This window comes from Agelaius tricolor, unplaced genomic scaffold (genome assembly GCF_023055355.1).
Source record: "Agelaius tricolor isolate 1412-34295 unplaced genomic scaffold, bAgeTri1.0.p SCAF_6, whole genome shotgun sequence".
NCBI classification, from domain to species: Eukaryota; Metazoa; Chordata; class Aves; order Passeriformes; family Icteridae; genus Agelaius; species Agelaius tricolor.
Genome location: NW_027269266.1, coordinates 50,670,346 through 50,695,986, shown reverse-complemented (window position 1 = coordinate 50,695,986; position 25,641 = coordinate 50,670,346). Strand labels below are relative to the sequence as shown.

Sequence of the window (25,641 nt, the reverse complement as noted above, 5' to 3'; positions counted from 1 at the left end):
CAATCTGGGGTTTTCAATCTGGGATTCTTCCAAACGCAAGGGCAGCTGGTTCAGTCCCTCGTCCTTTCAGTGGAGGGCCTCCTCATCTTTCCTATAAAGGAGAGCTGTTGCATCCCTAGCTGGTAAGGATCAGATACCACATTGACAAGGCGGGGGTCAGAAGCTATTTCTAGGGCCAGGTCCTCTGCTGAGGCAGTCTGCTGCCTCCTTCGTGGAGTGTGCTGTGTCATGTGTCATCTCAAATTAAAAGAATTTGAGATTTTACAGCAAGTTGGCAGTAAAAATAAACAGGGCAATGCACTGGTAGTTACTGGCTTGGGATAATCAGTGAATAGAGATTTAACTTCTTGTTTGTTACCTGCTCATCCATATATGACTGCTGTACATCATATATAAATTTGTGGTCTGCCCATTACTTGCAAGAGTTTTGTTCCCTACATTTTATATAATGCATTTTACTTTAATTTTGGTTGTGGATCAAATGAAAACTTCAAGTTCTTATAATCACTTAAATAAATTGCTGTGAATTGTTTTTTACAGCTGTCCTGTTGTCTGCTATTATCCAAATGAACACGTAATCAGTCATTAGACAAAGTTTTCTTCTTGGTCTTTGGACTTGAAACTGTAGCTGTTCTGGTAGATGAGTTGCCACCTGTGTTGAAATCCATTACTTCCTTTGAGATTTTTTTTTATTTGAGTAAAAGAAAGGCTCAGACGGAGTCACAAACCACTTCCATGAAGCCATTGTCAAGTTTGGTGTAACTCTGAACAGCTGGAGAGTCTAAAGCTTTGGATATGACATTTGAAATGCAGATTCTGATTTTCTTCAGAGTTGCACCACAAGACAAGATGGTATTGACCTCAGGAGATTCAGATCATTAAACCTACATTTTGCTTTTCACTTGTGGACAGTTCTCTCTCTACCTGTGTGTTGCGTGCTCCACCCCACAGCGACTATACTTACAATATAGGAGTCAACAGCACAAAAAAGGAGAATTCATTAAATGGCAAATTGTTCTATGCCACAATAATTCATTTTAAAGTTAATTCCCCTCTTCTGCTTTCAAGTGTCATGAACTGGTAGTTACTCAAGGTTTTTAGCAGGTGAAACAGTAATAGTAAGACAACTTATTTTTTAAGGCAACTTTGTGTTATACATGGGGAATTCAGGTTCTCCTGTTTGGTGCATTTATCTTAATTGGTGGCCTGTTGCAAAGATGTAGAAGAAAACAAGAATAAAATAACACTTTAGCTCATTTGAATTGTTCTTCTCTGATTAATTACATTTTTGCAGGGTGTGATTAACAGAACATCCCACTCATGTTGATTTCACTTGAAGCCATTTAAACTAAGCATCTCTGAATTAGACCATGATTCAATAGAGCGAGTGATTTAGGGCTATAACTCCAGCTCTTGGTAACCCAGAGAATGATTCTGTTGTGGAGATTGGGTTTGGCAGGGGGAAAGCTAGAAAAACCCTTTCATCCATCTCAATATTCACTTAACACAGAAGCTGTCTTCCAGATCAATACTGACCTCTCAGGTGAACAGTGGTTTGACAGTTTTCCTGCTATTGTGCACCACAGCACAAATGTGCTTTTTTGATTGATTATATTCTAGTAGTAACAGATGTTTGGAAAAATTATTGTGACCTGTGTCACCAGCTCCACACCTGTACTGAATTTAGCCAGTCTAGGAGAAAGTAATGTCAAGTTACCGAGTATATTTTCTCCTCACTACTATTTTTAAATTGACCTTTGGGACCTCTAGACCTCTCCAGGTGCCCTAATGCTCTTATGCTTGTTCCTGTAACCTAAAGTATCACTCTCCTTGTTCCTATCCCAGATTTGCATGCACACAGTCTCTAAAAGCTTACTGAAAGATTACTGACAAATAGATGTTCTTATGACCAGACCAGCTGAGACAGCATTAAACACATTTCAATGTACTTGGTGACAGGAGCAGTTTTAGATGGTGCTGTTCCTGTTTTTCTCATTATTGTTTGTGAAAGTAGCCTGTGCCGTGGCTTTCCTTCTGGTTGAGCTCTTTGTGAGGCTGTGGCTTGAACCGGGACAGGAGACTGATCCAGATAAATAGAGTTTTCAGAGTTCTTCCTTTTTAAGCTGGGGCATAGATGAATAGAAAAGGAGATATTTCAAAACAATCTATCTAAAAAGAGTGATCACGTATCATTCACCTCACTAGGTCCTCACATCTCTGTGCTGAGGTGTTCCTCTCAGCTGTAGTATCTGTGTTGCTGTGACCCAGCCACCAGCTTATTGTTCTGTGCCCTTCTTTTATTTCAGCAATTCAGCTTTGTCTCCCTGCCCACCGATGTCCTGGAAATAGAAGTTAAAGACAAATTTGCAAAGAGCCGACCGATCATCAAGCGTTTCCTGGGAAAGCTCTCCATGCCGGTTCAGCGCCTCTTGGAAAGACATGCCATAGGGTAAATGTTGCTGCTTACATTGTTCAAAGGGTGTGTTGCTGTTCTGAAGTCCCTGGTGATATATCATTATTGTGATATAATGATGTTGAGGGGAAGTTATTAAACTGACACTTGTCTGATAAATGGTGTTGGTTTTAATTAGACTTTATAGGACTATGGGCCAGACGGAATTCCCTCCATAACTGTTTGCATGGTGTTTTGAAAAGTGAGAGCTGGCATTTAGGAAAGAAAATGTTTTTTGTGTATCATGGCTGCGAATTTGGAGAGTGCAATATTTTCAATTTGAATATTCTTTTAATGTTATCAGCAGGCTCTTTTCATGTTTCAGGGAATTACCTATGGGCTAAAAACATGCCAGATCTGTTTCGTCTCTTTTAAATTTCTGGAAAGGGGAAATATTATAAAAATATATACGTGGCATGTTGTAACTAATGCTTTCTGACCCTACCCTGCTGCCAAGGAACAACCTTGAGCTCACAAGCACTGCCCTGCTTCCCCATTGCATGAAAGTCCTGGGAAAGTGTATGCTGCCAAAATAACACAAACCAATTTAAGGAAGATGGATAGTAATCAGAAAAAGCCAAAAAGCTGTCTCTAAGCCTGTAATGTTCAGACCTTGAAGAGCAAGGGAAAAAAGAATCATCTTCTGAGGAAAGCATATGCAATGCAGTTTCCAAGAAGGCATTTCTGATAATTGGATCTCAAATCAGCAGAGCAGCAGGAAGATGAGCTTGTTGGAAGTGTTTTTGAACAGCTGGTTCAGAAACTGGCTGTGATATTGACAGCTGAATCTACCAGAAGGGACTAAGCTACTTCCCTGTTTCTCAAGTAGAGAAGATAGAGTAGCTTTTTAAGAACCAGATGGATAAGAACAGCTTGGGGAAGGTAGAACTCTGTAACTGGTATCACTGGCTTTCCTCTGTATGAGATTTCTCATCATCTTCTGATTATAACTTCCTATTTTACTTCCTTGTTATAAACACTGTCTCTCTAAGGATATACTTTGCCAAGAGCAGTGCCTCCAACCTGCACTAGATCTGGCTCAGTTTTAATACCATAGTGGCATTTAAATCTCAGGCAAGCTCAGTAAGAAGTATGCACACAAGTTCAAAGAGGTTGTACGCAAATCTCAAGGTCGTCTCATTTATATGAGTTTCTGATGCATGTGAAACTTTGCTAGCAAGTATATTTGGCTCAACTGGAGGTGAACTATGTTTCTTTCAAAAGATGTATAAGTATTACTATTTAGTGAACCCGTTACACTCAAGATATGCTTTGCAAAGATTGATTCAGCCTCATTGTGGGCAGCTGGGAAGTTAATCTCTTCTATAGTTTCATTCTGTTCTGAGGGGTGGATGAAGTGTGGCAAAGGGAGGGACCTGCACAAGAACAGAATGGAGTCATTGATCAACCTTGTCAGGAAGGTGTTCTCCTGATATTTCAGCTTCATAGAGGTAAGAGGGGTGGAAAGAGATGAAGAGCAGTCACTCAGCCAGTTTAGACAGAGAAGGTGGTATGCGGGGACTGGCCTGCACAGGGTTTTGTAAACAAGAACAGGAAAGAAAGAACAGACATGGTGAAGGGATGAAAATACAGAAATGTGAGGTTCTATGAAAAGGTAGATGGTCAGATCTGTAGGGAAGCAAATTCTCGTTACAATAGCTGAAGTGGGAGTTGTTTGCTTCCCATGTCGCTATTTTCATACCCATACTGCAGAAGTTTCATTCCCACCATTCTCTCTATATTTATACATATGTGCTTGTGTGTCCCAGAAGCCTGTCTTACTCACTTACTCAGCTGTTCCATTGTAATTGAAGACATTGTCCTCTCCTCTGCCATTTGTTCTCTTGTATGCAAGTTAACATGCCCTCATGGCTGGGATGAATAGCCTTTATGTATTTTATTATGGATTTTTGTAGGACACAGCAGATGTATCTATGCACAGTAGACATAGGGTATGTTATAGTCTATTGTGACAATATTTGTTTTCTTTCAGGGACAGGGTTGTAAGCTACACTCTGGGTCGCAGACTTCCTACAGATCATGTCAGTGGCCAGCTGCAGTTCCGATTTGAGATAACTTCTTCCATCCATCCAGGTAATTCTCAGTCTTAACCCATCATTTATCTAGATTTCTAGAATTTTTCTTTGTTTGTTTGCATTCTTTCTCTTTAGAAATCTGCATTAGTTCCTGGCTGTTCTGGGACTTTAGGTACAGTCATGAGCAAAGGGAAGTGCACAAAGTCCTGCATCACAGGATGCATCATGAGTCACAATTTCTTCCCTCTTTCCCCTTAGGACAGAGCTACTGGTGTCTCATGTACCCCTGTTATTGACCATTCCAAATACTCCACTGGGAGAAAAGAGAGTGGAAAACTGAAGTCTCATCTGCTTCTCTATTACCTGCCCTAGTGAAAGTGTTATATGGGGTGCTATTTGTAGTCATCTGCATTTGAGCACTTCAAAAGTAAAAATGGAGAATGTAATACCAAAGATGATTAGAAAATTTCTCAATTTAATTATTTTTAATGAAAATAGTAAAATCAAAAAATAATTCTATGTTCCACTTCTTGCTCCCTCTTGGTTTGGTTTTGGTTCGTGTTCTCTTGTAGTAATTTGGAAGTGACTGTCATGATTGTCTAAGGTTGAACCTTGGTTTTCATGTCACGGTCTCAACAGTATTTCTCAGGGACTCTTTGCTTCTCAGGCTCTCTGCCCTCTCTGCTAGTTTGTCAAGCCAACAGTAGCTGCATTAGTAGCTGGAAATCATTGCTTTTCCCTTGCTGGAAAACTCTGATTCTGTCTTTTGACTATTTGAATGGCATGAAAGAGCCCAGGTTGTTTGACATCTGAGAGGAGGTGGTACAGATGAGGATCATGTCAAGGGGTCTTTGGGGGAAGTTTTTGCCTTTCAGGGATGACAAACACAGTTTTTTGCATTCTCTGTTGTGGAGTCTTGCCAGCTTCAGTGTGACAAGAAGACCGTTATTAAAATCTCAGAGAAGACTTCTCTGATTCCCATAATATTCCTCTGATGCTGTTCTGGCTCAAGGAGAAGTTTCAAGAAGGTGTTACTTTCAGGTAATGCTGCAAGGAGGCAGGGTGCTGCATACAGATTACCACCATGAGTAAACCCATGATTAAATCCAATCTACAAAGACTGCCTAGCAAAAAAACCTCAGCACTTCTTTATAGTTGTTTGGTTGCCTACTCATTTCAGACTGTAATTTATGCTTTTAATTTTCTCAGATTGCTGTGGATGCTTGTGCCCCCACAGCCAACGCTCTGGTTCAGTCAACGTTTCTTGTTAAAAGAGTAAGTAATTCCTTTTCCTGTCTCATACAGATGATGAAGAGGTCTCCATTAGTGCAGATCCTGAGCCAGCTGACCTCCCGGAAAGCCCTGTGAACAACTCCACAGAGGAAAGCCTCGGTGAGCCTCCATGCATCAACACAGTGACCTCAGAAAGTGCAGCTCCAGAACAGCTAAATGGATACAGTGTGAACAGTGTCGATAGCCCAGGGGCTGTCAAACCACCTGGGGAAGTCAACCAGAACAGCTTAAATGAAGAGCTAGCAGGAGATGGGCAGGTTGATGCAGTGCCAGTTCCTGAGCCCTTGGAATCCATCCCAGGAGAAGCGCTGCCTTCTTTGAGTGCTACGGACCTCATGGAGCAGTCGGATCTGACGGCTTGCATGTCTCCTCCTGAGCCTGAAGTTAGGGAAAATAACAAAGTCAATTCTGGTATTCAGGGAGATGGTGGAGTCTTGACCAGCATAGAATCAGTAGATATTGATGAGGTGAGTGCAGATGTGCATGCTGGCAAAGACCTAGAGAAGAGTCAGGATGAAGAAGAAGAAGGGGCTTCAGCCCAGGAGGAGGAAGACAACAAGCTACAACTGAGGACCACAGCAAAGAGGAAAAACAGGCCATGCTCCCTGCCTGTGTCTGAACTTGAGACAGTCATAGCTTCAGCTTGCGGTGAGCCAGAGACCCCTCGCACACACTACATACGGATACACAACCTGCTCCACAGCCTGCCCTCGGCACAGATGAGCAGCGATGGGGAAGAAGAGCAAGATGGTGGTAATGGCAGGGAGAACGATGAGGAGTCTACTGTCAAGGAGGTGATGGATAAGGAGGTGGTCAGTGAGAGTGAGACCGTGGCAGCAGAGCCTCCTCTGGAAAACGAGGCTGAAGAGAACTTCAGCCAGAGCACGGTGCCTCCTGGGACCTTGGATGAGCAACTCTCTGACTTGAATGACGGGCTGTTGGATGGGGAGCCCCCCAGGACAGGAAGTGAGAGCGAGTCGAGCTCCAGGCCCAATGGTGACAACGAATGTGAGGCGTGTGACACCTCCTGCTACAGCCCCTCCTGCTACAGCACCTCCTGCTACAGCACCTCCTGCTACAGCACTTCGTGCTACAGCACCTCCTGCTACGACAGTAACAATCGCTTCTCCAGCCACACGCGCTTCTCCTCTGTCGACAGCGCAAAGATTTCCGAGAGCACGGTCTTTTCCTCTCAGGATGATGATGAGGAGGAGAACAGTGCTTTTGAGTCAGTGCCAGATTCAGTGCAGAGCCCTGAGCTGGACAGGGAGCAAGTGGATGGCTCCTCCCAGTGGCCAGATGAACTAGTAGCTCATGGTGGGAACCCACAGAGAGCCACAGAGGGTCTAGACACCCCAGTAGCAGGTCCAAGCAGCAGAAGAGAAGGTTAGATCCTGAGTACTGATGCTCTGGGCGACCCTGATTATCTAGATGTCACAGAAGGCATCAGATAATTGAGGTTTCAGCTCACGGTTTATTTCTTACAAACTCAGGGGCTGTGAGCAGGGCCAGATATAAGGGAGGGTTGGATATTTGAGCCTGTCCTTAAAAATCCCAGCAAAACCAACTAAATCAGGTAGGGATCCATATTTGTGAATTACTGTAGATATACATGCATCATTATAAAATCAACATCAGTTACTTATGTGGCAGATCAGCATTATCACATCCACCAACTCATTCCTTTTTTCCTGAGATTTTTCCATATCACATCTGATGTGCTGCCATGTCTCTGATAGTCAGTGAGAGGACCAGCTTGTGCTTGTCAAAGGGCAGATATGCTGATTTGCACCACATAAAGGTTTGGGCCAGTTTCTGTAAATGTTTGTTAGCCATACATAGTCATAAGCTCTTACAAACACAGTTTTCAAGCCCCATTTGTTCCAATTCTCCAAGTGTCAAACAAATGTACCTCAGATATCACAGATCATAGGGAAACTCAACAGAGATTTATATTTTTTCTTAGATACTTTGGAAATTTCACTATAGTAAATAAAATTCTCATATCCCTATCCTTCCCTAGAGATAGAATATACTGAATTTTTTTTTTTTACCTTTGTAATTTAGGTACTATTTTTTCCAATTCCTTGACAGTTACATTAAGTCACCCCTTTGGTAACTCCTTTCATGCTCTCTGCAGTTACATGAAGAGGGGGAGTTGATCACTCCTCTCTTTTTCAGCTAGTGTCTAATTTTTCTCCAGCTGAAGAAGTAAAGGACTCAGCTGCAGCTCAGGAGTATGCAGCAAGGTCAAGAGGTAGTCCTTGCACTCCCTAATTCTGAGTCATCTGTCTCCCTCTGTAAGTGACACCAAATTAAAATGGCAGCAAAAGGATAACCTGTTTGGGTATCACTGAGGAACTCCAATCAAAGCATTCATCTATGTTTTCCCTCTCCGTTCCCAATTTATTTACTCACAACTTCGTTTACCACAGACCCTACCCCTGCAGAAAAAATTTACACCAGCCTGTCTAAATACTTTCTAGACAGCTTGGACTAGGGAATTATTGAGTCTGTAGAGCAGAATCTAGTACAAATCATTAAATTTTCAGAAGTACACAGGCATAGACACCCAGCTTCCTTCCTTGCAAGCGAGAGCCTTTGCTTGTGAACAGCATTTACATGCAAGTATAGCTAAGGGGGCACGAGCTCGTGTATGTGTGAGATCATATGTGCAGGTTTGGTGGTTGTTTTGAACTGTGTGAGCTTTTGATAGGGGATGTGGTGGGAGAGGGTGTCATCTGCATATGGATTCAGTACAGTACAGCCCCAAGACTTGAGCCTCCTTAAAGAGCACTGCAGTGTCCATGGTGGCTTTGCCTTGTTTAGCAGAGCATGTGTCTGAAGGGCAGCCCAGCTCTTAGCACTCTCTCGGTGTCACTGGAGGTGTCTCAGTCAGTGTGCATGTTGCTCCATGACTTGGCAGCTGTTACAAATCCAGTAGATGTGGTCACCTCCACCCACTCCAGGTGACTGACACTACCATGCTTCCGCTGGCTTGGCGTAACTATCTTGACTAGGGGAGAGTCAATTGTGGTGAGGTAAGTAAAGAAACATAGGTGGGTGATCTGGTAGTCGGTGCTACACCTGTAGTAACAGCACAATTTTTAAGGCTATGAGAGATGGACTTTTAGCACTGAGTCAAAAACTTATGTAACTCTGCTGTCTGTTCAAAACATGCAGCAGATACATCTGTGAGATACGCCTATACACAAGTGGTTTAATGAAGGCATTTAACCATTTAACAGGCCATACGGTATCATCAGAGCACCTAGAAGGGGGAGTATTTTTATCTAAGTGATTTTTCTCATTTCTGAGAGGTGTGAGGCTTTTCACAGTTTTATACAAAATTGGCTTCTGCATTCTGGCTGTTGGTTTTTTTTAAGGAAAAAAAGTATTTAATTTTTTTTGGTAAATTTGTTTTTACATTTGATTGGTATATGTTTAGGGATCTTTACAAAATGTTCATTCTCTGTCTGTTAAGATTATAACATTAAAGAGAGCTAAACCAGCTGGTACATAGTGAATTTGGCTTAATATTCCAGAATCACCAGAACCATTCAGCTTAATATATCTTTTTCCATAAGCTGCATCTTTCTGATTCAAGTAAATGTTATGTTTATGCAATTCGGAGGATATCTGTATTAACAAGCCAAGCTGGAAGTTATAGTCAAAAACTGTTACCACACAGTATGCAAATATGTCCATTAGTAAGATAAATAGTCCTGGTTTCTAAGATTTTAGAGACAAGGCAATAAGGAAACTTTATTCTGGAACCTGTGAAGTTTTAGCATGTTAAGTCTAAGATATGGAATGCTTTTTCATCCCTACTAGAGCGTCTTAGTTTCTTAAAGGATTCTGTAAGCATTGACTTGATCTTAAGTTACTTGTTCCTCTCAACAGAATGTGAGTTTGGACATTTACTTAGGTTTCATTTATTTCATATTTAAATATGGCAGGGTAATTGGAACAAGACAATCTTTAAGGTCCATTCCAATCCAAGCAATTCTATATATGGACATATATACAATGCTAGTGTTTAAAAACTTACTCTGCACTGTATCCTGTGTGACTATTTTTTCTTTTTCTTCTTCTTCTGCTTCTTCTTCTTCTTCTTTCCCTCTTCTCTATCTCAGGTCTTCCTTCCTTATCTCAGATCCTGACTATATCTCACTATCTTTTATCCTTCTCTTCTACCACCTGTCTCCTACCTGTTTCTGGTCCTTCTCTCATTCTCTCTCCTTCAACCCAAGATGGACTCGTTGAATTTTGAAAAATACCCATGGAAGGGGATGATCTTCTGCTTTGCAGGGACTGTAAAATCCTGCCATTACAGTCTACATATGCAGCCATTGATCTTTTTGAAAGAGAGAGAAAGATCCAAGGCAGCTTTTAGCCTTTTATTCCACTGATGAATGAGTAAAAAGTTGGAACCAGGATTTTGCATGTTCCTGCCAGTTGCTGCAGAAGCTTGAGCTTAGTTGTACATGAACAGTATTTCTCAGACATCAAGCCTGATTCTTCTATCGCTTACACTTGTGTGTCTGTGAGTCCAGAATCTGGCCCATAACAGTTCAGCATTGACTCAAGAGACTTGACTGCATTATTTTAATACTTCTTTGCCTTATGATTTTGCCTTCATTAAAATAGTGCCTTGAAAATAGGAATACCCAGAGATGCTAGTACATCAGGTTAACCTATTTTTAAAATAATCACTTGTTTTACAGTAACACATTTTTGAACCACATTGTAAAAACAGTGAATGACTGTCAATGTCTTGAATATCTTGTCCATAGGTGATTGTCCTTTACTCCATAATTCTCAGCCAGTCAGCCAGCTTCCTTCTCTGAGGCCTGACCATCATCACTACCCAACTATCGATGAGCCTCTTCCACCAAGTAAGCTTTAGTTTTTTTATTTTATTGCATTTTTTCAGCTTTTCCTGTTAACTCAAACAGTGTAGAGGTCAGTATGTCTTTCTGAAGAACCCTGTGTGTTCTGTATATACATTCTCCAGAACCCAAGCAATATGCCCTTTTGTTTCCCTTATTTGATCCTGACTTCAAATGTTGTCATGTTGTTTTGGACGAGCTCCATAACCTCCCTCTCTGCCTTCGTTCATCTTCTTCCCTGAAATGGAAATATTATTCTGTTTTTCCAGTCAGTGTGTTCTGACTTGAATGATTGGGATCTGTCAGTTGTTCTGGAAGCCTGGCTATAAGGCTTTCTGTATGGTGTATCAGCAGAGTACTCTGATTTTTCTGTAATGTTTGTCTCCAGGTATTCTGTAACCAACTTCAAAGATGGTTTGGGATGGCAGTCCCTGTGGTCTGTCACATCTGCATGCAGGTCCAGCAGCAACCCTTTCACAGTGAGGATGCTCCTGGGACAGACAGGTCCAAATCTGAACCAAACCAGCAGAAATTGGGAAAAGGCAGCTTATGTGCAGTGTTCTTGTTATACTGTCTTTGGATTTGATAATCCGTGGATTTGTGTTCATTATGCACTGCAGTGGAGTCCACACTTGCACTGAATAAAAGTGAGAGGGTTTTGAATAGTGTGATAGATTAGCAGCCTCATAATACGGGATTTTTAACACCAAAGCAGCTGCTGGAGTTGTTTTTACTTGTCTCTGTAGCCTTTTCTCTAAGGATTCCCGGAGGATTACCCTGCTCTTGCACTGGCGTTCGGTGCCCAGCAGAGCGCACTCTGTGCCCTGCGACGTGCGGCCGATCACCTTCCAGCTGAGCGCAGGATTTCACAGCCTGAAATGTGCCGTGCCTCACAAAAACAACCGGGCGCACAAACAAAGCGCTCTGTTTTCTTCAAAGCCCAAGACGGGAACACACTTATTTGGCCTATGGTGCCCTTGACAAATAATTCATCATTTGCCAACCATGCTGTCAGTATTCCCTGAGCTGAAAATAGCCTCGGTGCTGGCGTCAGCTGCACAGTAGCATGAATGATTCAAATGCCTTCAGCCCAATAAAGTCTTTTTAGAGTCCCACTGTGGCTTGCCAGTGAGTGATGAAATGGGAACGGTTACCTCTGTAACAGGGAAATATTTCTCTTCCTCCCACTCTTACCGCAACACTTTGTGGATCGGGCACATTCCCTATTAGATGACTTAATGATAGCACACCAACACCAGCTCAGGTAAACAGAATATACTGTAAATCTATTCCATGTTCTTCAGCACCAATTTAATACATTTTTCCTCTTTCTTATAGTTATCCTCAAAAGGCAAGTATTTCTACCATTGGTTTTCTCAAGTGTTTTCACAACACAGTATAAGGACATGAAATGCAATATGTGATGATAAAGTACAGAAGCGATATCCCTTTGTAGGATATTGTTTCAGCATTAGCATATAACACCATTTTTACAATAAAGGCTGACACTGTGGACTTAAATATACTGATCTTAATAGGAATAGATGTACTAAGTTAACTTTGAGTGGGAAAAAAGTTGAATTGAATAATATCACTTAGGAAACTGATTTCCAAAAAGTCTCCATGGAATTTTACTGTAATTTCAAAATGAAAACCGTAGCCTTAATCTAGAAATTTTTTGGCTCCTTAAATTCAGTATTGCTATCTCAGTGCCTTTAATAACTCCTAATCCTAGATAAATAGGTCTTCAATCATGTGAAAGGAAAAAACTTTATATTTTAAACCCAAGTTATATGATCAAAGCTGGCTTGCTTCTCATGTGCAGTGTTGGCTTCCATCTACGAGTAGAGGTGAAGGTAATCTGCCAGTGCTGCAAGTTCAGTGTTGACTGATTTTATTTAGGTAGTGGAAAATCTTCTGAACAGTCTTCTTTCTCTTTTGAATAGTTTTCTGAATAGCTTGATTTCATCATAACCCCACAACAGCTGGGCTTGAGGAGGAAATTTAATTTCAGACAGTTTTATTTGGGAAAATGAAGAGAAGAGATTCATTATTTATGTAGGAGTTTCCTAATGACCAGTCTGAAGGCTAAGTCTGATACAAGATTAACAAAAGATTTGCGGTGTTTGCACGGCCTCATGACGGCATTACCAGTCACCCCTTATTATGCCTGGGTTTGGAAACCCTACAGAACTGAAGCCAAGAAAAATACAAGTGCCCAGTTTAGAGCTGTGCTTTGCCAAAGGTGTGGCTGAGCTTGGAAAGGAAAAGACAATGCATTTTCTTTGCCCTCATGATCCTGCCAGAAAAAGTTGCATCTTCTGATATAAATCAGAGCAGTTTCAGAGGCTGCTGTGAAATATGACTTGGCTGATGGAAGGGGATCACTGGAGAACAGAACCAGTACTCTCACATCCCTGTCCCATGCTCTAGCATGCTCTTACTGTGAAGGTTAGATAGAGGTTAGTCCTCGTAGTAGTCACAGTCTTATTTTACCTGGAAAACTTAACAAAAGACCCTGAGGAAATTTGGCTGCTTCCTAGATCATCTTTACCCCTAAAGTAGGATGAAGGGACTTGAGCACAGCTTGGAAGCAGAGTTCTGCCTGTCTGTTCACCTGTCAGTCTGTTTGTCTCACTGTGCAGGTATCTATCCATCTGTCGACAAATCTGGTATCGTATTCAGGGAGCCTCAGTGACTTGTGTGACTTACAGGCTGTTTTCCTATGGGAAGGTAGGAAGTACACCCGCTACCTCCATACAACTAAAGTTGTACCTGCCACCCTCTAACAGCCTTGCAAAGTAACCAAAAGGAGTTACTCAGCTGACTAGAAATGCTACTGCAAGAAGCATGAGACACACAGTTTATAATATTTTAGCATGCCAGTGTCAGCCCATGGCTTCAGGTGGACATACCCGTATAGCAGCGAATAAAGCAACACTCGCTGACAGGTGTAGTTCGTGTCTGTACATACTGCTGCTGTATGTCTGACACATCCAACAGAGATAGCCTTCCTGAAGTCATAATTCACTCTGACCTCATGTTTTCACTGTGATCTCCAAACTCTGGACAAGCTTCTTTACTCCTAAGTTTCCAAATATCATGCTTAGAAGCTTAGGAACTCTAAGTTATATTTAATTACTGCAAAACAGCCTGTAGACCTCATGGTGCACAGGGATCTATTATAAAATCTTGGTTGGCTGTGTAACTGTGTAAACTTTGTTGGCTGTATAATAATATTTATTCTTGCTAAGTGTCCATCAGCAGGCTTTGGACCAATATGACCGATTGGTGTCTTCTGTAAGCTGTCTAGAGTGTGGTTCTACAGCACTGCATACAAGCTTCTGATTCTCTGTCGACCTATATCATTCTTAACTTGTTACGAGGTACAGCAGTAGTGTGGAGTGAGGGCTAGGATTTGTTCTTTGCCAGAAAACAGCAAGGAAAATTAAGATCTTCATGATGTTGAGCTGAATCATCTTTGATCTGGTCAAGGTTATTTCCTTGAGGAAACCACAGATAATGCATAGCTCCAGAAGGGCCGTTTCCCACCCACAGTGGTACACCTGCCACCAGTGCCAGCATGCTCAGCAAGGCTCTGGCCTTCGACCTGCCTAATGTGTCAGTCTGATTTACCTCAATGTGCATATGTTGTATTTGATGTGCTTTTTTCTCTGTCTTATGTTCTAGATGTGGTTTTCACAAAGCTGTGATCTTGTTCTTGAAACAGCTACCACATTCTTGGGAAACTTTACTTGGAGGAGGAAGAGAGAGTCCTCTCCTTAAATAATGTAGTGATTTTCACAGTTGAGAGATGCTGCATGTGTGCCCATGGTGTGACTATAGGGTTTGTGTCTTTAAGGACTTTGGTAGCTTTGAAAGAAGCAATGCATGTCTTTATGGCTCTTCTTGTCTTGGAGTCTTACAGAAAATTTCTCCAAGGACTCCGAGCACACATCTTTTAAGGTCTGTGGGATTCAGCTGTCAGGGGCAGCTAGCCATGGTCTTCAGACAGCCTACACTTGTCTGGGATAAAATATGGGAAGTAGGTTTAGTTGGGGCCAGCATTCAAAGGATGGGAACTGATCATGAAGGATAGGTTTCCAAATATAGTAGGAAAAGGTGCAATTTCCATCCTGCTCTCAGAGAATAGGAAATGAAATACATAAAGTATGAAATTCAGATGATCCTGAATTTGATCATAGAAAACCATAGGAGGAGTGAACTCGTCAGGGAAGATGGTATCATAGTAAGAATATGGAAATATGAGGAAGTGTTTGCCCTCAAAGGTAATCGCCATATGTGGATTTGTGTGTGAATGCAAGTGAGGTTTGCATCTAAACCCGTGTAGAAAGTATGTGCATGTATTTACATAGATGTGTCATCAGCTGATGGGTCATGTGGGAATTTGAAACTAGCAAGCCTAATTTATTCCACTTCTCCATGCATTCCAACCAGTTTGATACATGGCTTTGCTAGCTAACTCACTTCTGAATTTCTTCTGTTACAAACTATTTTTTTATCAACATTACCATTTTCCACAAGCCATCATATACCAAATAATTTTTAGTTTTCAATTATGGGAGAACAATAACAGTAGCAGGAAACAATAATGATAGAAGGCTCAATATTATTCTGCAAACTCTCAATCTAGTTTGCATTCATAAGAGCAATTCTCTGTTTAGATAGATTTCTAAGGTATGTCCAAAGAGTCTGTGATCAGTTTTCAGTGAAGCCTTTAATTGCTGTATGCTGTCCTTTGGAGCCAGTTAGCAAAAGGAAGAGAAATGAAGCATGTTTGTTCTGAAACAGAACAAAAAAGAAAAAATGGGATTTGCCATATTAGCTCAGATGTAATCTTCTTGTAAAGGTCGGTTCTTTGTGGCTACTCCGACCTGCAGTGAATCCAGCCAAGCAGTATCACTGATTGAAAAATTACCTCATCCTTTTAAAAATGTAGCCCCTGTGTGTCACTAGTTTTTTCATGTGCTGTGGTAGTGAACTCCATGGCCTACCTGTGTGCTGTGTACGAAATGTTTCTGTATATGCATATTCTGCATATATGTATATATAGACAAGCAAATAATAGATACACACACTTGAATGTGTACTTTGAATATATACACATGGTATGTATTGCATGTAGGCTATATATCTATATATATATAGTATCTCCTGTGTGTATATACCCTGTCTGTGTGTGTGTGTGTGTGTCTGTATATACCTCCCACACTCAGGTTTTCTGCAAGGCATCCCACTGACAGCATCACCCCTTCCTTTTGTTCCAACCCTAGATTGGGAAGCTCGGATAGACAGCCACGGGAGAGTGTTCTACGTGGACCACGTCAACCGCACCACCACGTGGCAGCGGCCCACGGCTGCGGCAACGCCAGACGGGATCCACAGGTCTGGCTCCATCCAGCAAATGGAGCAGCTGAACCGCCGGTGAGCGTTGGCACTGGAAGGGCAGGGAGTGTTCTTCCAAAGCATGGAGTCACTTCTGCTACTTAACTGGAGCAGTGCTATTGATGGGTCAGCACCTGGTGCTGTGCTGCAAAGCTTTTCGGGACCTGACTGGAGTTGCTGCTGTGTCCGTGCGGCATTTCTACCCAAGCTAATTAGGCCTGTTGAAAGGTCTGTCTCCTTTTCCAGGGCAGAGCCCTGCTCTAATAGGACCATGCACATTTCCAGAGGTAGACAGGTCTGCTTAGTGTTGCATTGGGCCCTGTAAATCTGTCAGTTCATTCTGAGCTGGCTGAGATACCTCTTAATGTCATTTATATTTTAGCTTTGTTTGACTAGTCCACACATAGATTTATTTATCATTTTCTTCTCATGCTTGCTTTTTAGACTGAATTTAAAAGGAAAGAAAAAAATAAACAGTTGGTCAAAAATCTTCCATTTTTGCTTAAAAAGAGGGTTTGGGTTTTTTTTTTTAATTCCCTGCTTACTATAATGACGCCATTTCTAGAAAAGGATAAGCAAGACTGAAATTATATTTTAATTATAGCATGTAAAATGCCACAAAATTTTTCTGGCTTTTTCTTTTGTGCTTAGAGAAAGATCTGCAGCTGAGAGAAGGATGCAGAGTTTAAAAGTGCTCTTTTCAGAGTACTTTGAATAGTTTGGGAGCTCCTGTGCCCTTAATGAGGCAGTCTGGGAGAACTGGGCCAACTTAAACTGACACCATCAAAACACCCTTTAAGAATAATCCTTTTTTACCAAAATGCATCATTTTGAGTAGTATTTCATAGCATGTGTTATGTCTTGCAGAAATGAGAGAACCTGCCCAGTATTTGTTTTCATTATAGGTTTGCTCATAAGCCTCAAGCTGCCATGTTAATATTAAAAAAACAAAACAAAAACAAAAAAACCCCAAACCTTGAGAAAGTGAATGTTTAATGTAGATTCTTTTAAGGGATATACATGACTTCTCTGCCATTTAGCATTGGTCTTCAAGAGGGATTTTAGCCATGTCAAAGTTCAGACTATTTGGCTACCACTTTAAAAAGTCATCTGCCACAGAAACCAGAAAGCTGTTGTGGAGATACATCCGTTTTTTTTTTTTTTTTGCCTTTTTTTAAAATCTTTTTTTTCTTTTTTTTTTTTTTTTTTTTTTTGAGGTTGAGTTCATGCAAGTGCAGAACAACCATGAAAGGAATAAATGCTTATAAAAGTGATTTACCATTCTGTTAGTTAAAGCAGGTTAGTCATTAAACCAACTATCACAGCAGAAACTGAAGCATAGGCATCGTCTTTGTGACCTCCTTCCCTCATATTATTCAGTGTTTTCATGTAGGCTGTCTGTCTTGGGTATTATTTGATTGTCACTGGTTTGGGTTGGGAATTGAGACTTAATAAGATTGATATTCTTTGAATCTCTCTGTTTTTAGTATTCATATATCCAGTTACAAAGGGAGAAGTATGGAGTATCAGCAGTGGCAAATCTCTACTTATGCAAGTTCCATTGGAGACTTTGCAGTTTATTAAGCATGAAATGTCATGGCTTCTTGGGACTAAGGAAAAAAGCTGGTGATTCTCTCCTCTCTGCAAGGAGCTCTGTTGATTTGAGAAGTTGAATACAAAGATCTTCTATTGTTACCTGTGAACTTTTCCTAAGATACTAATGAAAGGGATTCATGCTGAATCTCCTGAGTATTTGCCCTGTGGCAAGTAATTTTTGTAGTTTTAACCTGGCTGTTATAATTTTTAAAGTTATTCTAGTCCTAAATCTAATTTCAGGTATTTCATGTCTCCACATTTCAGGAATGTCAGGATAGCTACTTTTCATAGTTATTATCAACACTCTGGAGGATTGGACTTTGTTTTAAGCCCTCATTTCAGAATTCTGTTTTGTCATGTTTCAAACTTAATGATTTGTAATGTTTTTCAGCAAACACACCTGAGAGCCATTTTAGGTGAGGCAACAGCAAAAATAGACTTGCTGATAGAATTAGCAGCAGCCTGAACTTTTGCTCTAACCTCAAACAAAATTTGGACTCAACATCACTCCGCAGTTTGAAAAACCTTGGTGACTTTTCTTTTAAACAAATTTACTTTTTTTGGCTTCCTGGTTTAATTTGTGTAAGGGAATGGAAAGACCAAAATATTACAAGGAAGCTTGGTATTTCCAGCCCAGCCAAAACCACAAAGCTTTGGAAATTCAGCTTGAAAAAAACCCCATAGCTGTGATTAAACCTAGTCCTGCTTTCCTTCTGTGCTCCAAGCTTCCTTTTAGCTGTACAGGCCACTTGAGAATACAGGGAATGCAAAACTGGAATCCAGGTGTTGGGCAAACACCAAAGAAACATCCATGCTTCTAATTTTAAAGGCTCTTGCTCATTTTCTGGAGCACTACCTGACTTGCTTACTTGTTGGTCAAGTAGATAACAGCCCTTGTTGTTCAAGCTCTCTCGAAAGGATACTTTGCAGCATATGTATGTCTAGACTTGTCTTTGCATTAGTTTGAAAGATAATAATCAACATAAGAAATTACAACCATCATGGTTAGGACAGCCACAATGTGGTATTTCTTAAGCTCCATTTCTTTGACAAATCACTTTGAAAGGAGACAAATTTCCAGAGGCATTCATTCCCATAACTTTTGCACTTCCAATGTTTTCTCCAATTACTTTGGCATTTTTGGGTATTTATATAAGGTGATTTTATAGTATTGAGATGCAAAAGAAATGCATAGCCTTTTGTTGGCATACAGCTGCTGTTGCTCTTTGAGGTTTGCCAGTGGGGATTTTCTACCATCTAATTAAATTGAAGGTACAGGGTTTTCTATATGTGTGCTTATATCCCTTGATTATATGAACTTGGGGGATTTTGTGGTTGGTTTTTCCTTTCCTTTCTATTGCATGTGGGTGTTGTAAAACTCCTGCAGTACTGGAATGGAAAGTTCATTCAGCTGCCTGCAGTCAAGTGAAAAAAGCTGCAAAATGTAGGTCTAAAACCAGAGGGTTTAAAACTGCAGTAAATTCATGCTGTTGCAAAACCTGCTCTCAGAATTTCTTTGTAAAGATGGATGTTTTCTTAAACTATCAAAATATGCACTAAATGTATCTTTAAATGACTTTGAGCATTGGAGGAAGACACATAGCATTGTGAAAGTTTAGTATAAATCTATTAAAACTTTAATTATTTTTTCCTAATTATCTCCAGCCCTTTCGCTTAAGATTGGCTTTCAGTGAGCTACTGGAGATTATGTCTTTTGAGATATCAAAAAGCCAAACCCTAACTGTTGTCTTCAATGATCCTGTGTCACTTTGAGGAACTTACTCATGGCTAAATTCTATTTGGAATAAAGCGTGCATTAACAAATAAAGAGACAGAAAGTAAGTAAAAACCTGTAAGTCGGATCTTGAGCTGAGGAAAGCAAAGAGTGTAAGTCAGAAAAATTAAAGACAAACAATGCTGGATCAGATTAAAAGCAGGCAGCAAAGCCATCCTGTTTCAAATACACACGGAAATGCCATGAAGAAAGAAGGATTAAAAATATCGGGATGGAATAAAAGCTAGTTGAAATAATTAAGAAAGTCTGTTTTCTAGCTTTGTTTTTCTTTCTCTTTCTAGTTCTTTCTTCATTATTATGCTTTCTTTTTCTTTCCTTCTCTCTTTCTGTATGAAATACATTTATAATACACATAAGACATGATCATAATTTGCCAGTAAAACATATTCATCAATTCATCTGTCACTATGAGTGAACAAGTTAAGGAGAATTTGATTTCTGTAGTGTGAATTCAAAACACTCTAGGCTATTTATTCTTCATCAGGAAAAGATGATTTATTTTCAGGATTCAGGAGGCACATCCAGTAATTTAATAAGAAAGACTGAAGGTTACCCAGTGCATCACAGGGTTGGTCCTTACTTCATTGATTATGCTTCCATAAGGCTAAATGAGAGGAGGAACCATGATCCACCTCTAGTTTTGGGTTCCAGGTGTCCAGATGTTTTAAAGGGAAGCCTTGAAGTAGCAACACATAGCCTAAATATGTGTTTAAAGTTTGAGTATTGCTAACTTGGCACCCGCTGTGGCTGTTTGTTAGTCACTGAGAAATGCCAAGTTTGCAGAGTACTGGCTGGCCCAAGTGTGAGCAGCTGCACCTGCTGCAAGAGAAGAGTCAGCTGTGCTCTTACTCTGTTGTACACAGAAGATAGAAATATTTGGATCATTCAGAAACAGTGCTGATCGTTAAAGCAGAAAGCAACAGAAAGCACCTCTGTTAACTAAATGTTGTTGTTCCTTTCTATGAATGTATCTAGGTACCAAAACATCCAGCGAACCATTGCAACAGAGAGGACTGAAGATGATGCTGTGGTAAACAACAGGGTGGAGAGAGTTCCCACTGGAGGAGGAAGTGACTCTGAGGCAGAGCCTTCCCAGCCTAGCCCAGGTATGGGACAGCAAAGCTTCTGAGTGGCATGTTCAGTGCCATTCAGTTCTGGGGAAATCTGCATTTTCAGGGGCAACTGGAATTTTATTATACCAGGTTGAAAAACCTAATTTAAAAATAAAAAAAAGACCTGAAGATACAGTTTTTAGATGTGAAGCTACAAGCACAATGCTGGATACAACAGTTTCAGTTCTTTAACAATTACTAAGACAGACACAGCATTTTTACCTTAGTAAATGGCCACTTGAAACTAAAAAGAAAGAGGCATTTTGCTGCTACAAGGTGAATACTATTCACCTAGTAGTTGCAAAAATAGTGCTGTCTTATTTTTGTGGCCTTGTGATTTGTAGCATGGGGCATTTGCAGTTTATTTTTGCTAGGCTTGGCTTCTGCACTGCCACATTTGCCCATGTGATTGCACCTGCAGCGGCCCTGGCATCATGTATGAAATACTTGTGGTTTTTAAAGGTGTGGTTTTGTGATAGCTGTGAGCTGACCTAAGTGTGGGCTGTCACCAAAGAAGGCACAGCTGTCTTTTTGCTCACCACTAATTTATGTGAGAGGACCCCATACCAGAGTTGAGAACTGAACTGCCTGAAAAATAGCCTGGCTTCTTGTCCTTGTCATTTACAGCCAGATTGGATCTTTCCTCTGGCTTGTTAGATAAGGACACAAGAGTTTTCCTTCAAAGCAGAAGAGGAAAATGTGTACCCAAGGCAGGATGGGACAGCAGGGGTCTCTTCTACTCTTTTTGGTGGTAGTCACACTCCTACCAAAAATGTTTTCTCAAAACATTTGGGAAACCACAGTCTTAAATGTTTCTTTCAAGTAGGAAGCAATCAGTCTATTTGCCCAATCAGTCTATAATTGCCCACTATGCAATTTGAGACCATGCAAAAATAACTCCCTGCTTTGTTAGCACCAGCAAAATGATTGACCAGTTGTCTTCCTTTGGATCACTCTTGCCTCCACCAAACTTTATGTTCTGTATTGTTTGCCATGAGTAAATCCAACTTCTTGCTATCCTTTTGCCATCCCTCTGTAAATAGGATTGGTAATGGGAAAGAACCAGCACAGTGTCTGCTTGAATTTTCTTAGTTTTCCATGTTGAATAGGAAAAAATACATAGAGAAATAATAAAATTTTTAACAAGTTTAGAAAAATATTCTATTTTGCTTGTTTTGATCCATTAGGATTTTTAATTTGAAAATCAATTTTGGCCAAGGATGTTAAACATTTGATGCTCAAGTTTTCTTGTCATCTTTTGTATTGCAATTAAAGAGGGACTTCTACCTACAGTGGATCTTATAAGGACATCCCAGTTCTCTATGTTAGGGAAGTGGAAATGAGGTACACATTGAATTATTAGTATTTATAAGTAATGTAGCCATTACTTGTAATAGGTATAATCATTTAGTATCATAGACAATAAAGTAGTAATTTAATAGGAGTTTCCACCACTAAATATTTTGTTCAGTTAATTATTTACCATGCACTCTTTTGTTTTAAACCCAAAGAGCTAATCAGTGTGATAAATGTTACCATAAGTTATTAGGAAATGGTTTTTGCTATAGATAATTGCTTTGCTTTTGGAAAAAAAATCAATATTGTATAAAATTCCAAGAAGTAGAAGGTCAATGATGGTGTAAACACATTAGGGAAAGAAAAAGCTGCAGTATTATACATTTGTTATTTGTCTTTTAATTTAAATGAAAAATGTCAGAAGGAATACAATTAAAGCACATTAATCTAGGTTCTAAGACAGTATAAATTAATTTCACTCCAGAAACTGATCAAGTCTGCAGTTTGAAATGGATAAATATGATGTGTGCAGCAAGAAGAAAAAAGAAGTTATAACTGATAAGAAAAAAAAAAAAAAGAAATTTTATTTATTCTGTTGATGACATCTGCATCCAATTTTCTTGGACTGCAAATAAAATGTAGTTTTATTTGAAAATGCCAGAATGCCATAGCCATAATTCAATGGTAGGAGCAATTATTCTGGTAGCTAAAGAGCATCAAGAGTTTCTACCTCTACAGAATTACATTCTCAGTGCTCAGTTTTGCTCCTTTGCTTCATTAATTGATACAGATTAAAAATAATGCAATTGTGTTTGGTTTTGTTTTCTTTACCATACAAGTCCCCAAAACCTTGGACTTGTCAAAACCAGTGCAATTAAAGTAAAGTGTAATGCTGGACTGGGAGATCAGATTTTTCAAAAGTCAGCTGCAGGGGAAACCAGAATGGACCTGGGTGAACCAAATCATCAGCTGGTGAAAACTGCTGTGGTCACATTATACTTGGGGACAGCCGCAGACTTGACACAGAGTTTCATAAGCTACAGTTCAGGAAACCATCCAGCTCCTGCACTGCATCACTAAGCATAAAGCCATCCATCAGTTTGCTTGTCTTGGGAATGCCAAGGTAGGTGCATTGGGCAGGTGGTGGCTTTTTTATATCATCATTTCTGCAGCTGTTTCTGAAAGGTTAAATATAGACTGTGCTTGCCACTACATTAATAAGATTCTGTGTCTTGTTTGTTTTTGTTTTGGTTTTTTTTGTTCAGAGATTAGGAGGGAAGGTTCTCTTTCTCCTGTGAATTCTCAAAAAATCACCTTGTTGCTGCAGTCTCCAGCTGTGAAGTTCATCACCAATCCTGAGTTCTTCACTGTGCTGCATGCAAACTATGTGAGTAACTATGATTTGCTCTCTCACACTACTGATTTTTGAGTCCCAGTGCTGTGTCCCACATCCGCAGGGAGAATGCACAGTGAATCTGAATTGTGTGACTTGGGGCTCAGTTGTCCTTTCTGAACACCAGACCAGGATCGGACACTACAGCCAGGCTGCTCCAAGGAGGCTCTTGCTGGAATTCCGCCTCACATGGAGTGTCCATAGTACAGAGAAGCTCATTAATGTTATTCTCCCAGAACAAGCAGGAACCCTTGCTTTCAGCTTGGTTGATTCTGTTGTCTGTTGCTGCAGGCAGTGAAGTTGCTGTCTTTTGATCCAACATCCTGAGAAATCTTACTCAGATACCACCAAGTCTTATTCAGATATCACCAAGGGAAACAGAGGGTAAAAACTTAACTCTTGCAATTTGCATTCCCAAAACAGAGGCAGGCATAACTGAGTGAAAGAAATACTGACTTGTGTCAGTGTAGCTATTTTGGAAAAAGCACAAATGAAAACAAATTTTTAAAATTCAAATAAATCAAATAGCTGTTTTTTTTTTTCCATTAATGAAGTAAAACCACACATTTTCTTGCAAACCTGGAGGGGGAGTGGAGAAAATGCAGTATCAGGAGGAAGCAGATAGGGCAGTCCCACAAGGAGATGCAGTCCTAATTTGCCATATCTGGAGTTTAGTTCAACAAGGCATCTAAATGTGACTTCTGACTATTTGGGAAGTCATCCATTTCTGGGTAGCAATGACCTTCCTTTTCAAAAGGAAGAGAAGGTAAAACACTGAGAGTTGCCTCAGCACAGCCTTTTAGCAAACTGCAGACATCAGGTTTGGGCTGTGGCACTTGGTGGATTGAAGCCAGCCGTCCATCTCCAAGCATCTGCCAGAGATTATCACCTATGAGATCCTGACAAGGAAGGGATGTATCAACTCATCTGACATTCCCTGAACTAGTTTGTGGAGTGCAGATAATTTCTTCCATTAGCAGGGTGATATATGAAGATTTATAGCTGGGAGCAATGTAATTTTTGACCAGCATGGTTGTTGGAAAAATGAGCAACTGATTCCATAGTTGTGTAAAGAACAGCTCACAAGAGACTAAATCCCAATTTTATTAGTCACTGAAACTAAAAAAAAGCAGAAAGAGGCCTTCAGTTTTATCTTAAAAACTTGTCTCTAATGTGAGGACCAGAATAATCTATTAAAACATCTGTCAAATGGTCATACAGATACCACTTGTACAGGAATAATGGCCCACATAACTTTTGCCATAACATGAGTGTAATATTTTAACCACAAGCCCCTATTAAAATTTCAAACTATTAATTATGGCACTGAAGTTGGGATTGGAAAATATTATCCAGCAGTTAGAATTAAAAGGGAAAAGCTCTCATTTTTCAGATATTTTATTTCCATTAAGAGATAAAACTACATTGCACTCTTTGTTTCCCTAGTGCAGCTTAGAGATATTCAAGGCAGTCATTGATCATGCATTAGATCAAAATGCAACTTTTTTTTGTGTAGTAGGCTGGGATCTTAAAAATCTGTGACCATGAAGCTTTCCTGGGTTATAAGCAGGTTATATCTTCAGGGCAGAGATCATATCTCTGTGATTTCATAACATTTACCAACCCTTGCCATAATTAGGGACCTTGTGCTACAGGGAGCATTCTCAGTGGTGTCACCGCAATAAATCCTTACATAATAAAGATTATACCTGTAGATGTTTTATTGAATTACAGTGGTTAAAATGCACTAAATGCACATAAAAATTGAGAATTCAAAGCTGCTGGGTCAGATTCTCTGGACATATTCCAGGTCTGCACACTGGAGCTCACTTCACTTAAGACAGGAGTCCTCCAGTGATCTTTATTACTCTAATGAGTCATCAATCCTTTGGGCTGACCAGCAAACCAAGACACTCATTTTCTCTCTAGTAAAAGGTTCAGGAGATTTTTGTGAAGTTTCCTACTCTGTTTTAAGGAGCTTTTTCCCTGAAGTGAAGGATTCAAAGAGTAGCCTGTGAATGGGCCTGTGTGTTGTTAGCAGAAGTATTATTTTATGATGGTCTATCATTGAACACATTGAACAACACATATTGAACAACAAATTTCAATTCACTGGGCCCCTATTCTGCAATCAGATCAGTTCACTCCCTTGAGCTGCCTCAGGCCACCTTCCCCTAGAGGTGTATTTAATGCCCATTGTGAGATACAACTCACTGCCTGAGGGGTGACATTCATTGGACTCATGGAAATGTCTCCATCTGACAAGCTTTGTAGTCATCGCAGAAACAAATGCTCCATTCCAGGAAACAATTCACATCTTCCAAAAATAGACAATTAAAAAGTGTCTGTTCTTGTTCTGTGGCTGTAAAG

The 25,641-nt window shown here is 40.2% G+C and overlaps 1 protein-coding gene across 8 annotated transcripts in view; it reads left to right on the top strand.

Moving 5' to 3' along the window:
- HECW1 (HECT, C2 and WW domain containing E3 ubiquitin protein ligase 1) overlaps positions 1-25,641 on the top strand; it is a 251,651-nt gene that overhangs the window by 173,249 nt on the left and 52,761 nt on the right. For 5 of the 8 annotated variants that reach the window (XM_071429774.1, XM_071429776.1, XM_071429777.1 and 2 more), the window contains 7 exons: positions 2,307-2,449; positions 4,446-4,546; positions 5,794-7,167; positions 10,578-10,679; positions 15,968-16,118; positions 20,446-20,576; positions 23,144-23,265. In XM_071429774.1, the coding sequence (XP_071285875.1) occupies positions 2,307-2,449; positions 4,446-4,546; positions 5,794-7,167; positions 10,578-10,679; positions 15,968-16,118; positions 20,446-20,576; positions 23,144-23,265 (2,124 nt within the window). The remainder of the gene's footprint in view (positions 1-2,306; positions 2,450-4,445; positions 4,547-5,793; positions 7,168-10,577; positions 10,680-15,967; positions 16,119-20,445; positions 20,577-23,143; positions 23,266-25,641) is intronic. The other 3 variants (XM_071429780.1, XM_071429779.1, XM_071429781.1) reach the window with 2 other exon arrangements.